This window comes from Mustela lutreola, chromosome 1, assembly GCF_030435805.1.
Source record: "Mustela lutreola isolate mMusLut2 chromosome 1, mMusLut2.pri, whole genome shotgun sequence".
Classification (NCBI taxonomy): domain Eukaryota; kingdom Metazoa; phylum Chordata; class Mammalia; order Carnivora; family Mustelidae; genus Mustela; species Mustela lutreola.
In genome coordinates this window covers 139,898,476-139,913,585 of record NC_081290.1, presented here as the reverse complement: position 1 = coordinate 139,913,585, position 15,110 = coordinate 139,898,476, and the positions used below count along the sequence as shown (strand labels likewise).

The 15,110-nt window shown below is 35.4% G+C and overlaps 1 protein-coding gene across 4 annotated transcripts in view; it reads right to left on the bottom strand.

Annotated features, from left to right (window-relative positions):
* Positions 1-15,110, bottom strand: part of CLCN3 (chloride voltage-gated channel 3) — a 101,966-nt gene that overhangs the window by 55,652 nt on the left and 31,204 nt on the right. Inside the window, exon 1 of one of the 4 annotated variants that reach the window (XM_059175076.1) lies at positions 6,576-6,815. The exons of 2 other annotated variants lie outside the window; for them this stretch is intronic. In XM_059175076.1, coding sequence (XP_059031059.1) covers positions 6,576-6,654 — 79 coding nt within the window. In that variant the 5' untranslated portion in view covers positions 6,655-6,815. Of the gene's footprint in view, positions 1-6,575; positions 6,816-15,110 lie in introns of those variants that run through there. One more of the 4 variants, XM_059175094.1, reaches the window with a different exon arrangement.

The following is a 15,110-nucleotide window of genomic DNA, read 5'->3' as shown; positions in this document are numbered from 1 at the left end:
CTATCCACATGCAAAAGAAAAAAGCTAGACCTGTACCTCATACTACCATAAAATTAACTCAAAATGAATCATAGATATAAACTTAAGGGCTAACTAAAACTATAAAACTCTTAAAACAGAGTAAATGCTTATGACCTTGGGTTAGGCAGTGGTTTTGCAAAAATAACACCAAAGCACAAGTGACAAAAGAGGTAACAGATAACACTAGACTACATCAGAATTTTAAAAAAATCTTTCATACCTAGAAGCCAGACACAGTTATCTGGTATCTAACAACAATAAAACAATATCTACACTGTTCTTGGCACTTGGCCCACCGGATATTGTTCTTGGCACTTTACATATATTAGCTTATTTAATTTTCACAACAAACCCATGAAATAAGAATTACTCCATTTCATAAATCAGAAAAACAAAACACAGAGAGTTAAGGTTATATATCTACAAAGTAGTTAACAGAGATTCACATTCAAGCAATTTCATTCCAAAGGCATTTCTTAGCACTACGGAATACTGACTAAAAAGTAATTTCATAGTTAGTTTGTCTGCCTGTATATACTTATATGATATGTGGACACTCTTCTCCCCTAGTAAGTTAAGAACTCTTAAGAAGTGTCTTCTCCCAAACACTTGTGCACGTGCACTTAGCTTTTAGACGATTAATGCAATCCTACCCTTCACCGTTATCATCCTTCTTTGCCTTTGGTTCCAGAGCACTTGTCCTATATTATTTAAAATGCTACACTGAAAAACTGTTTCAACAATAGTCATGGGCACTGCTTTGTTACCAGCACTCATGTCCCTGTGTTTTAACAGGGGTCTAATGAAAATAACACACCCCACTCTCGTTGTCAGGTCATTCCGTGGGCCATAAGAAGCCTACCTTATCCCAGGGAGAGCTAACTGCCCCTCCAGGTGTATACTTAGAAACTGTTTTTCAAACTTTTGTGATTGTGGCCCATAGCAAGAAACATTTCTCACTGACATGAGAAAAGTATACAGATATGTACCTAAGTAAAACCAATGCTTAGGATACTTATTTTGGCAAATAAGTCATATTTTACTATGTCCTTTCTCTTTTTTTGATACTAGTCACAACCCAGTTGATTTCATGACCAACATGTTAAAATCTGCAACTTAACAAACACTGAACTAAAAAATAGACATTAATAAAATAATCTGCTTTTCCACAGAAAACTCTATATTTATTAAATATTTGTTAAACTGAACTGAAAAAAAAGTACCTGCTATACCTTAAACTAAGTTTTTTAGTGAATTTCATAGTCACATGTGTTCAGTAGCCTAAGTCTTTTCTCCAAGGGGAACAGCCAAATAAGAGGCTGGGATGAAAAAGTACATATACATTTATTCACTAAGACTAGAACTTATTATGTCTAGTGTCCATCTCAAAAGATGGGGGAGATGTGATCCCTGGCATTTAAAGTCATAATGCAGGGGTGCCTGGGTGGCTCAGTCATTTAAGTGTCTGCCTTCGGCTCAGGTCATGATCCCAGGGTCCTGGGATTGAGCCCCCCATCAAGCCCGGCATCGAGCCCCACATCAGGCTCCCTGCTCAGCGGGAAGCCTGTTTCTCCCTCTCCCACTCCTTCTGCTTTTATTCCCTCTCTCGTGTGTCTCTCTCTGTCAAATAAATAAATAAAAATCTTTAAAAAAAAGTCATAATGCAGACTACTGTCCTATCATTCACACAATATATACACTTTTTTTTAATTATGAAGAAAGACAGGCAGAAATCCAAAATTTTACATATTCTGAGTACCCAGTTTCTTCCGTATATTAAGAACAGGAAGTCTAGTCCCCGTTGTGTTTTTTTTTTCTTGCCTCTGTGACCTTAGTGATAAGAAATGGTCATCCTCTTGAGGGAGGAGAAAGTAAATGTAAGTTGATAGTGGAATTTCCAGAATGTTAGCAGACTCCCAAATGAAAGATTAAAAAGGTTAACGGCAAGTACAGTGCTAAGTGCATAGTAGGTTGTCAATCAAATGTCCACTGGATAAATGAATAAAGTATATGCTCCTGAAACTTGTTCTGCCACCCACACTCATATTTAACTAGGACTTAAGTTGTAAAGTCTTGGTCATTAAAACCAAATTCCGAAGAAGTTCACCAAAGATACACACCAGTCAGTAGCAATGCTGAGTCCATTACTCAATTCACTGTTTTCTTCTCTGTTCCATTGCCACCCCAAACTAAAAAGCCTACATCCTAAGGCAGAGATGATAAAGTGGGTAGTAAGACACCTGTATAATTGGAAACAAATTCCATGTTCATTTATTATCGCTGAATGTAAGATAATCTGTGTATTACATGAATAAAAGACATAAAATTGGCTTTCTTAAGTGGCAAGGGAAATAAAGGATAGAAACAAAATCTTTTTTATTTAATTAAGGTTGTAATGGACTCCAAAAAATTACAAATTAAACATATGTTTATTTAAAAACAAAACCAAACTTTAAAATATAACTTAAGCCACCAGTCTCCTGTGGCTTTGTGTAGACACAAAGCAGAGACCTTAATGCCAGAAAAATAGCCAAAATTACAAAATTACTCTGCATGGCAGGAGATCTGCTCACATTTTGAAATCTTGATACACAAAGCATTTCTGACTTAACAAGCAGTGAGATATAAAATTAATCATAGTAAAATGTCAGTTATTTTTAGAAAATAGAGCTAGAGATAGTAATGTAATATGAACCAGATTTTATTGAAGGTTTTAAATCCAGATACCATGAGCAAAATAAATTTAAATACAGGCTTTGTTTTTTACACTATTGTTTTAGACTACAAAGAGTTTCTGACATCAAATAAAGAATATTTGTTCTTTTAATTTTACAGATACTTAGATGAATAAATTTATAAGAAGAGAATTAATTTTCTAGTTGGCTAAAAGAGGTAATGGAAGTACAGTAAGGACCTGGATCCTAAAATCATTTTACAAAGAGCCTAGAGAATGACCCTTTGGCAGTAAAAATATCACCTAACACCTGGATTTCCAAAATAATGTGCCAGAAAATGCTAACTAATGATATTTTGGAGGAAATAAAAATGAAAAACTCACCTATTATAATAGCTTTACTCAAATACATTTCTGAGCTAATGAATATCACGAAATGACTTCAGGGAGAAAATTAAGACTCCAAACATTTATTTCAATAGGAAGTCCCCACGTTTTGTGCTTTAAGACCATCATCTGTCTGGCATTCAATCTCCTCTAGAATCCAGCACTTTTCTGCCTACCTATACTGCCTCCCTTAACTGACCTGCTGATAAAAACTAATCAGGAAACAACATAACTACGAATTTACTCCCATCAGAGCATTTATTCATTCTATCCTTTCTACCAGGAATGTCCTATCAAATTCCCTTGTGTACTTAAGCACTTGGGACTACTATGATAGATCGCACTTGTCAAAAGAAGACTGATATCTTCCTCCCCTAAAATCCCACAGACCATGCACTCTATACCATTCCCCAGAAATTGATTAATTTCCATGGGCTTTGGCTTTTTTTGTTTTTAAACTTGGGAAGCTTTCTTATGCCCCTGCCAAGCTTCAAATGTCAAGAATTACAGGGATATACCTAGTAAGAAGAAGTATTTCCCCACAATTGGAGGATAAACCATATCATTTGGATTGAACCCTGACTACTCTTTATGATTTCTTTACCTCAGTTTTATCAACAGGAAAATGGGGATTCTAACAGTATCTAAGTCACAAGACTATGAGAGGAATTAAATGATTTGTACACATGAATGAATATACCTAAAGCTCTTACAAAAATATCTGGCAAACAGTAAATTCCAAACTAAGTATTAGCTATTATTAATATTACAGTTACTACCACCAGCATTCTCCATAGCACCTAACAGAACTCAATAAATACTTGAACGAAACATTTAATATTCAAATAATTTTTAAAGATGGAGTAAAAGGAGGCTCAAAGTCCAAAAGAAATCCCAAAAAAAGGCCTGGTAGAAGAAAAGAATTCAACTCTCCAAATTACTTAGACTTCATGAACAAATTAAGAAAAAGTCCAAGTATTAAAATTAATAATCCAAATCAACAAATTTTTAAATTTTTTTCCTTATTAAAATGGAAAAGACATTGCATGAGAAAACGTCATAGTTTCTGTATAGGAAATTTATCTCAAAAATGGCTATTTTTAAGATGCCATATGAATTTCTAATCTACCAATAACATTTAATTAATTCTATGTTTAATTTACTTAATTTCCAGTCTATATATTATCAGACAGAAACTTAAGTAGGAAGCTTCATCATCTACCACCTCACCTTGAAAATTAGAACTGAATTTTATTTACTCCACAAAGGTAGTCCCTAACTCTAGCACTGAGAGATTCAGTAACAGATTCATGTTTACTTTATTGATATCCTTTATAATTTTACATTTTGATTAGCTGCCTCTTCATTCTCCATCAGCCTATTTCTAGTCATTATAATTTTGTCCTCCTAAGCAAGGTGATTCAGTTTTCTTGATTTATGCCAGCTGCTTGTTTCTACATCTCCAGTTCCTTTGTGTTGACCCATGGCTACAGTAGGTCACAAATTATGGAAAACAAATAACCTCTTATCTGTAGATATCAGGATACCACAGTACAGTCAAGTGAGCCTAATAACTGACTGATCTGCGCTACAAAGACACAATGTTAACTTCAAAAAAATTGGCTTATATTATAGTAAGTCTCATCAAGGAATAAGGAACCTATTTGGGCTGCTAAGAACATGCCTAATTTAGACCTTAAGCAAGATTCCTAAAAGACTATTTATGAAAATACAAGAGAAACAAAAAGCTTATGTTTTAGTAATAATCACATCAATAACCACGCCTCATGCTCACATAAATTTTGGCTTATTTCTTATTATTTGCATATCTCATATAGAGGTGAGTCCATAGTAAGTTCAAAGAATGTCAAGCTTAACACTGAGAATTAAAATTTCCCAAGCCCAGGCTTTCTGGTTTATCACCATCAACAAACAGTTGTAATAGCTGAGGAGAAAACACAGTTTGTCTTGTTTTACAGTTTAATTACTGATTAGCAAATACTGTGACATTTGAACTATTACCATTCATTCACATTGCTTCCTGTTTAAAGAAATCCTTACCAGAAAAGGAATGATGAAAACCTAGAAAAAAGAGGAGTTTATGAACATATAAAGAAGTGAAAAATTAAAAAACAAAACAAAAAAACCTCTACGTGGTAAGATTATGAGAAATATATTTTCTTCTCTAAGCTTTTAGATATTTCCCAAATGTTTAAAAGTGTAATACATACTTAGAGAAATTTTATCAACAGCAACTCTGCAGGAGACGTACACTATATGTTAACATGATCTTCATATAATTTTTCCTCAAAATCTGAAAAGTAAGCTTTCACTAACAGAATACTACAGGATATTCAATGTTACAACTGTTCAGAGCCTAAAATAGTACCTAGCAGACACAATGTAATCAATAAATACTTGCTGAATACATTAACATTTTCTAATGCTAATGGAACTTAATACTAAAAAGGAAAAAAAAGGTATTATCAGAGTACAAACTATATTTTAAATAGCAGGCTAAATATGTTCAGGAAAATCATGACTTCCTTTTTTGCTTCATAAATAATGAGTTAAATAAATATGGGTTAAACCATAAAATGAGTTTATACTATCATGCAGTAATTCAAATTAACGTGGCTCATAAATGAAATCATCAAGATAAGAGATTTTCCTTAAGGTTCAATTTTTTTTCTAGAACAACTACCAACCAGTCTATTTTTAGATTAGTTTAAGAAAAATTTTAAAAGGGCAATTTTATTAACACAAATCAGTTATACGAACACCCAGGCAGCACCTTCCGAAAGATTTACATGAATGCTGGGTGCTTTTCCGGCTTTTACAAACTACTATTATTTATTCTGGTGTGTAAAAATCACCCTTATTGTTTTTAATCATCAATTTTTATGAAATACCTGTAGGAAACAATGTAATTAATGTTAATCAGCTGAAATACATATTAAATGAAAAATATTAATATAAAATTGTCCATCTGTATTGCCACTGTAAAGTGTTTTAAAATGAGGGCAGAGCTTTTACTATAAATTTACTTGGTGGTGGCTACATGGTAACTGGCTGAAACACACAGGTGCACAGACACATGATTTCTCTGTGTAAATTAAAGGAAATACGTAAGTTTTCCAAGGAAGAAAAACATTACTTTTTAGGTGCTAACATGACTCTAGTTACCTATAAAAGCGGATTAATTCATTTTCGCAGTTAAACAGAAAGAGGATTTTCACATAGAAGATGGAGTCAGAGTCCGAGTCTGAGTCCGATGTGATCTGAAGCAGTACTAATCTGCACAGAGAAAACAATCAGGGACGACTACAGAGCCATTCAGAAAACTCCATTTGCCCCTTACTAACATTCCAGGGCAACTAAACAACATACTGCAATATTTAAAGGACAATCCAGGACCTGTTTAAACTAGAGAACCGCCCAGCCACATGCAAAACATACCAACAGAGGATTCACAGCAAGGGGATGGTATTACCTCTTTTATGTAATTCCCTCAAGGGAATACAGTCTCCTCCCCCGTCATAAGGCAAATAGGGATCGGAAGAAGCATCCATGATTAGAATTTTTAAAAAGAAGAAGAAAAAGAAAAGAAAAGCTCGCTAGCTCAAAAAAACACTGGCATTTCTTCCACCCCTGCTGCAGCCGGCAAGGGAGATGCCATATTTGATGAGGGTTAGAACTGTATGTAGTTCGACTCGCTGAAGCAACTGGGTTCTTCCACAGTGGATGATGTCATCAAAGGGAAATTATTGCAGCCTGGTTGCTAGTGGCTACAATCTAGCAAGGCTTAGAGGCGGAACAGCCTTCTTAATCAGGTCCTGCTACGTATGATGATGACTAAGCTCCAAGTAAAACAGACAAAACTGGTTTGAGAATTTTAATACAGCTTCTATAACATCAATGGCAACTACAGCAAAACAATAAAAACATTCTTTATTTTCCATTTTAAGATAAATATAAGGGACACAAAGTATTTAATACAGAGATGTGAAAAGGAAATACTGGATATAGACAATGCCCCTTTTCATTTCTGATGTAAAAAAAAAAAAAAAATGGGAGGGACATACTGTTAAGGTTGTATGTTTTTATAATAAAAATGTGCTAAATTTTACATACATACCAAAAGCTTCGAGACTTGGTTTTTAAAAGTCTATTCTTTTTTTTTTTTTTTTAGGTTTAATCTTAATTCTGAAATGTACTACAGACTTCTGTGGATTAAAAAACTTTAGTAATTTAACAGTTGAATAGTGTTTTATCTCCCTAATCCTCTCTAGCAGCCCCTTGTTTCCTTCCTTTAAGGAAAGACATGCTTGTTTTTTAGAAGAAAACTTAACAATATACCCATAACTTAGCTATTATTTGTGAAACTATGCAAAATGATTTACTGGGTAAGAGTTTTTTCTCTTCTATTTTCCTACTTTTCCTACCTCACAAAGATTTTGTGCTTCAAGAAAAGACTTTGAGTAAAATATGTCTCAAAGTATACTCCAACTGACTCTTAAATTTTTATGAAATTCAGAAATGAAAGTAACTTTTTGCTTCAATCCATCATTCTGGGGAGGAAAAAAAAAAAGCTGATGTTCATTTGAATTCACATTTTTACAGTTCCTCTGAGGTGATTCCTCTAGGCTAGATTCTCCCGAAATAGCTATGTTGCTGCAGTGCCACTAAATTAAGATGTGTTACTGGTTAGAAGCAATTCCATAGGACTACGAGTCTCTGTAAAATTTGTTTCCCTAAGTACTGAATGAGCCAAACTTTAAGGTCCACTCCATGCCAAAGCATTTGTGTGAGAACTGGGGAGGGGAAGGAAATAAAGCACTCACGTGGCAGTAAAAAGAGAGTAATTCTATTTGTTATTTGGGATTCTTTTAAAAATTAGGTTAAATAAAGTTTTAGACTTCAAAAAGTTTGAACCTCAGAGAAAGCTAGCCCTTCATATAAAGTGTCACCTGAGATTTACGAAAAAGGATTCTAGGAAAGAAATATAGGCTAGATAAAATATTATAATAGGAATATTCTATCTAATTCTGATTTTGGCTATTGAAATTTACTATAAGACTATGGATGGGTTTTTTTTTTCCTGTTTTCTGTATTTTCCAAATTTTGATTTTTTTTTTATACATAAAATTTTGACAATGAGCTAACTTCACTAAATTAAATATAAATGTCTTCCTTTCTGGTCCTTTGGTATATAAATTCTACTGTTATAAGACTTCTAAAAAATATATGCCATATAGCATTCATTGCTCCACATCTTTATGTAAAATGAAAATCTCTCTGTAAATTTTCCTGGTATTTCCCCTCTTAACTTGTTTTTCCTGATTTACAACTCAGTCGTAAAGGAAAAATGAAAATTAAAGCTAGCTAGCATTAACTATAGGAGGAAGAATACCTTCCCTATAAAATATACTAACCATGTTACATAAGTAACTTTGAACATAAGCACAAAATTTTGAATTATTTTTAAAGAACAAAACTTTTGTACATGTGTATGAGAATATATAATATATAAATTATATTTGTATAAAATCTAGAATGAGGCACACCAAACTCTTAATAATCCTTATCACTGAGGAAGGAAAGAGGTAGAAGTGAGGAGGATCATGGTACATTTGGTTTTTACTTTATGTGGTTCCACACTGTTTTAATTTTTAAGCAAATATATTACTATTGAAATTTTTAATAATTATGCTACTTTTGTAATAATAAATCTAAAAGTTAAAAAAAATTTTCAAAAGTAAACAAATCTTGGGACACATGTGTGGCTCAGTTGGTTAATCCGCTGCCTTCTGTTCAGCTCAAGATCCTAGGATTGAGTCCCACATGGGGCTCCTTGCTCAGCGGGGAGCCTGCCACTCCCCCTGCCTGCTCTGCCTGCCACTCCCCCTGCTTGTGCTCTCTCTCCAAAAAAAATTAAATAAAATCTTTAAAAAAAAAAAAAAAGTAGGGTGTCGGGGTGGCTCAGCTTTAAGCCACTGCCTCCGGCTCAGGTCACGATCTCAGAGTCTCAGAATCGAGTCCCATGACAGGCTTACCCTGCTCGGAAAGGAGCCTACTTCTCCCTCTCCCTCTGCCTGCCACTCCCCTTGATTGTGCTCTCTCTCTCTAATAAATAAATAAAATCTTTATTTCTTTTTTAAAGATTTTATTTATTTGGCAGAGAGAAACACAATGAGAGAGGGAACATAAGCAGGGAGAGTGGGAGAGTGAGAAGCAGGCCTCCCACTGAGCAGGGAGCCTGATGCGGGGCTTGATCCCAGGATCACAACCGGAGCCTAAGGCAGATGCCCAAATGACTGAGCCACCCAGGCACCCCAAATAAATAAAATCTTAAAAAAAAAAAAAAAAGTAAACAAATCTCTCATGCCTATGGTCCATGGCTGTATTTTTTCTTAAAGCAAAGGATTATTACTCAGGGCTAAAGGGCTTTAGAAAAGGACAGGGTAGATTTGAAGGTGTGGCAAAAGAGGACTTTGACACAGATTAGGTATTATCAGATTAACAAACTGAACTATAGTCAGCGTGGAGATCAAGTGGAAAGAGAACAAAAGACAAATTTAAGAATTCATAGGCACAGCTAGGGGATTTGTAGCGGGATAATATTCTGAATGGAATATCTGAAGAACAAAAACATTAAAGCAGCAACATAAAAAAGGACTTAAAAATTCAGAAGGGCAGCTCAGGTCATGATCCCAGGGTCCTGGGATCGAACCCCGCATTGGGCTCTCTGCTTGGTGGGGAGCCTGCTTCCTCCTCTCTCTCTGCTTGCCTGCCTCTCTGCCTACTTGTGATCTGTCAAATAAATAAATAAAAATCTTAAAAAAAAAAAAATTCAGAAGGGGAAGATATTTCTACTTCCAAATGCACCCTCCATTCTAACCTCAACTTGTTGTGGGATTCCAGATAAACCACAACCTCTCTGAGATGTGTAAATCAGGGAGGTAAAATAGAGGACTATGGTATTCTAACCATACAAATATAACTACAATATTACAATGTTCAATCTTTAAGTCCCTTCTATACACATGATCCAAGAATCTACAACATTAAAAGTACAAAAGAAAAAAAAAAATGGGGGCACCTGGATGGCTCAGTCGGTTAAGTGTCTGCCTTTGACTCAAGTCATGGTCTCAGGGTCCTGGGATCTGAGCCTGCCTTGAGCCCCATGTGGGCCTCTGTGCTCAGCGGTGAGAGTCTGCTTCTCCCTCTCCCTCTGTGCTGTCTCCCTCTCTCATGTTCTCTCAAATAAAAATAAAATCTTTAGAGAAAAAATGTTTTTTACCCTTAGATCTAACTACCAGTTTACAGGAAGTACAGGAAACAGAGAAACATATTAAATGACTGCTCAGGTACATAATCAGGAAAACCCAAACTTGGAAACAAATGATAATTTCTTCAACAAATACACAGTAAGAAAAAAAAAGGGAAGAAACCTAGAGAAATTAAAACTAAGCAAAACAAAAGATCCTAAAGTTATATCAATCTCAAAGAACAATTTTTTATGAAACAATTGGAGAAAAAAATAAACAAGATACGTGATTTTAAGCAATCATATATTTTAGATGTGATAACTGCCTTTACACTTGATCTTAGCCAAAAGACCAAGAAGCGATTTGATAATAGCCTTTAAAAGAATTCTTATGTTTTAGAGATACATAATGAAATATGTAACTGTACAAGAGCTAAAAAGAGTAAAAACAGATTTTATTTATGACTACTGCAAAAGGGGAAAAGAGATTTCAATAACAGAATATGGCTCAATTTCCAATACAACAAGAAACAGTGGGAATTTATAGCCAAGGAGAAGGGGCTTGGGGTGTTCAGTGGATGAAAAATTACTAAGAGGAAACACTTGGGAGTAACGGGGATTCTGGATAAACAGATGGAACAGAATTCTTGCTGAAGAGAGCCCAGGGTGATAGGACATCACTGGGAGGATGGTGAGGGCTAACCCAAGGGTATTAAGAGTACAGAATTCTGGCTAAACCAACTTGGCCAAGATAATTGCCAAAATGAAGCAACATAAAAACAGACCAAAGTTGAGACCCAGTTCGGAAAAGAATCCAGATGAGCCTGACTAAAGTTTGAATAATGTGAGACTCTATCAGTATAACATCTATATATCTAAAATGATATGATGCTTCAGAGGCGCCTGGGTGGATCAGCTGGTTAAGCCTCTGCCTTCGGCTCGGGGTCAAGATCTAAGGTTCCTGGGATCGGGCCACTAGTCGGGCCCTCTGCTCAACCGGGAGCCTCTTCTCCCTCTCCCTCTGCTTGCCTCTCTGCCTGCTTGTGATTTCTCTCTCTCTATCAAATAAATAATATATAAAATATTAAAATAAAATAAAATAAAACGATATGATGCCTCAGATGTATTTCAAAATAATAGAAAGTAGAGATAAAACAAAATTAGCCATAAACTGATAATTATTTTAGTGTTGAGAGCAAAAAGATACATAATCTCTTCCCTGTGCCTTTGTATAGAAGATACTTTTTAAAAGAAATGTTTATAAATAAAATCACTTTTATGAGATAAACATTAACAAAAAATTACATCCTTTACTCCTCAAACTGAATATATTACTACTAGAAGTATCAGATTAACTGTAGTTTACATTCCATTAAGTATAGCTGCTTTACATTTGTATTTGACACACTATATGACATTAAACTTTAACTTGTGTTGTCAATTCTCCTCCCTGAGCAAAAGCACCAGAGAAAAAAGAGGTAGCAAAGCTTTCAAGAAAATCAATTCAAGCTACACAGTTAGCTGCTAAGTTACTGCAGAAAAGAAAGAACATGGAAATTCTTCAGAAATGACAAGCCAGAAAATAAATTGAAAAGAACACAGAATGCTTTTGCAATATTCATATCTCACAAACATAAAATGTTTTAGTTCTCAACATGGCTGTCTGGTTGCCCAAATAATCTATCTTAAGATTAAAAACATGAATAAAAGTTTCTTTCATAAATACCAAATAATCGTTTTTAAAAATCAGAAACAGGGATGCCTGGGTGGCTCAGTTGGTTGGACGACTGCCTTTGGCTCAGGTCATGATCCCGGAATCCTGGGATTGAGTCCTGTATCAGGCTCCCAGCTCCATGGAGAGTCTGCTTCTCCCTCTGACCTTCTCCTCGCTCATGTTCTCTCTCCCTGTCTCTCTCTCAAGTAAATAAATAAATAAATCTTTAAAAAAAAAAAATCAGAAACAAAAAATACGAAAAAAAAAAAAAGAGAGAGGACTAAAATGGCCAATATTTTTAATGTCTAAGCAATTCCTTTGCAAGAAATTTGTCAAGGGCTACCTGGGGAACAGAGTCGATTAAGAATCCAACTCTTGGGGGCACCTGGGTGGCTCAGTGGGTTAAGCCGCTGCCTTCGGCTCAGGTCATGATCTCAGAGTCCTGGGATCGAGTCCCGCTTCGGGCTCTCTGCTCGGCAGGGAGCCTGCTTCCCTTCCTCTCTCCTGCCTCTCTGCCTACTTGTGATCTCTCTCTGTCAAATAAATAAAATCTTTAAAAAAAAAAAAAAAAAAGAATCCAACTCTTGGTTTCAGCTTAGATCCTGACCTCAGTGTCCTGGGGATCAAGTCCCATGTCGGGCTCCAAAGTCAGCACAGAGTCTGCTTGATATTCTCTTTCCATCTCCCCCTCCCCCACTCACATTTTCTCTCTCTCCCTCTAAAATAAGTAAATCTTATAAAAAAGAAATTTGTCAAATATCCTCATGCATATACATAAACTGATACAAAGACTGAGTAAAATACAACTTTAAGAGTTCTAAGTTTTAGAAGTACTGAAATGCAAATTTAACAATATTTATATTAATGTAAATACACTAAAATATTCCATTTAAAGCATTTTTTTTAATTTTTTCAAGATTTTTATTTATTTATTTGACAGAGAGAGAGATCACAAATAGGCAGAGAGGCAGGCAGAGAGAGGAGGGGAAGCAGGCTCCCTGCTGAGCAGAGAGCCGGACACGGACACCGAGCTCCATCCCAGGACCTTGACTGAGATCATGACCTGAGCTGAAGGCAGAGGCTTAACCCACTGGGCTACCCAGGCGCCCCAAAATATTCCATTTAAAAGATAAACACTATCTCACTGGATTTTTAAAAGCCAGGGTAATTATGTAATTATGAGAATATCAGCTAAAACATATCAATGCAGAAATGTTGAGAGGAAAAAGGATTTTACAAAGATCATGCAATCCTTAATTCGAAGGAAACTGGGGACCCATATTGATATCAAAGGGCATTTTAAAGAAAACAGTATAATTGGAAATAAAAAAAATCACTTCAAAGTAAAAGGTGGTTCAATTCACCAGAAAGAGATGACCTAATAACATGAAATCAAAGTATAAGCAAAAATTTACAGAATGACAAGAAGTGGCAGTAGATGTCTATAAACACAGTGAAAATTTTTAATATATTGCTATCACCTGACAGAAACAAACAGAGAGAAAAACCAGTAGGAAAACTAGAGATTTCAACAGGAGAGTAACAAACTTAACATGATGGACATAGAGAAAAACATTAACCAAAAGCTTCACATCACACATCACATACTCTTCTATAGCACAGGTGGAACACTGACCAAAAAAAAAAAAAAAAAAAAAACAAAGGCTTTTCTCCCGGCCACGGTGCAAGTCTCAAAAAATTTCAACATATTACTATTACACAATGTATATTCTTTGGCAACAATACAATAATGTTCTAAGTCAACCTGAAACAACCAGAAATTCCTCATATTTTGGAAATTATTTTTAAACTATTTTTAATTATTTTAAATCTACTTGACACAAATTCCTCACGTTTGGATATCTGTACATCAAAACGGGTATCATTATGGAAGTTAGAAATTATTTTTCAATAATAATGATGAAGACACATGACACTGAATATAAAAAAACAGAATTGGGAGGGACAGTCGCAGCTTTAAATGTATTCACCTGAAAAGCTTAAAATTAAGAAGCTAACCTTTCACTTCAATCAGGGGAAAAAAAATACAGCAAAATAAACCCCCCAAAATGTAGAAAATATGATCAGATATTAATGAAGCAGAAAACAAATTTTTTTAAAAAGAGGGACGCTAGTCCACTGGAAAGACCGATTGATAAATGTACAGTGACACTGATTAAAAGGTGAATGGGAGGGGCACCTGGGTGGCTCAGTGAGTTAAAGCCTCTGCCTTCAGCTCAGGTCATGATCCTGGGGTCCTGGGATTGAGCCCCGCATCAGGCTCTCTGCTATGAGGTGAGCCTGCTTCCCTTCCTCTCTCTCTCTCTCTCTCTCTCTCTCTCTTTCTCTCTGTCTCTCTCTCTCTCTGGCTGCCTCCTGGCCTCCTTGAGATCTCTGCCTGTCAAATAAATAAATGAATAAATCATTTTTTTAAAAAGGTGAATGGGAAAGAAGATAAGAAGAGGAAAAAGAGGGAAGGAGAAGACAATGAGAGCACAAATAACCACTATCAGAAAGAAAAAGAAGACAAGACTAAGGAAACTGCAGGCATTCAAAAGACTATATTAATAAAATTTTTAAGTAAAAAGGTAAATTTAAAAAAAAATACAATTTATCAAACCAATCTAGAAAGAAACAGAAAATCAGAACAATGCTATAACTATTAAAGAAGTTGAACTATAATTTAAAACCTTCCTACAGGGGTGCCTGGGTGGCTCAGTGGGTTAAGCCTCTGCCTTCAGCCCAGGTCATGATCTCAGGGTCATTAGATCAGCCCAGAATGGAGCTCTCTGCTCAGCAGGGAGCCTGCTTCACTCCCACTCTTTCTGCCTGCCTCTCTGCCTACTTGTGATCTCTGTCGGTCAAATCAATCAACCAATCAAATCAATATTTAAAAAAAAAAAAAAGAAAGAAACCCTTCCTACAAAGAAAATTCTAAGCCTGGAGTTTCTTTGGCAAATTCTACCAAAATGTAGGAATAAATAATAATGCCAACATTTCATAAACCACTCCAGAGTCTAGAAAAAGAAGGCATCATCTACAAC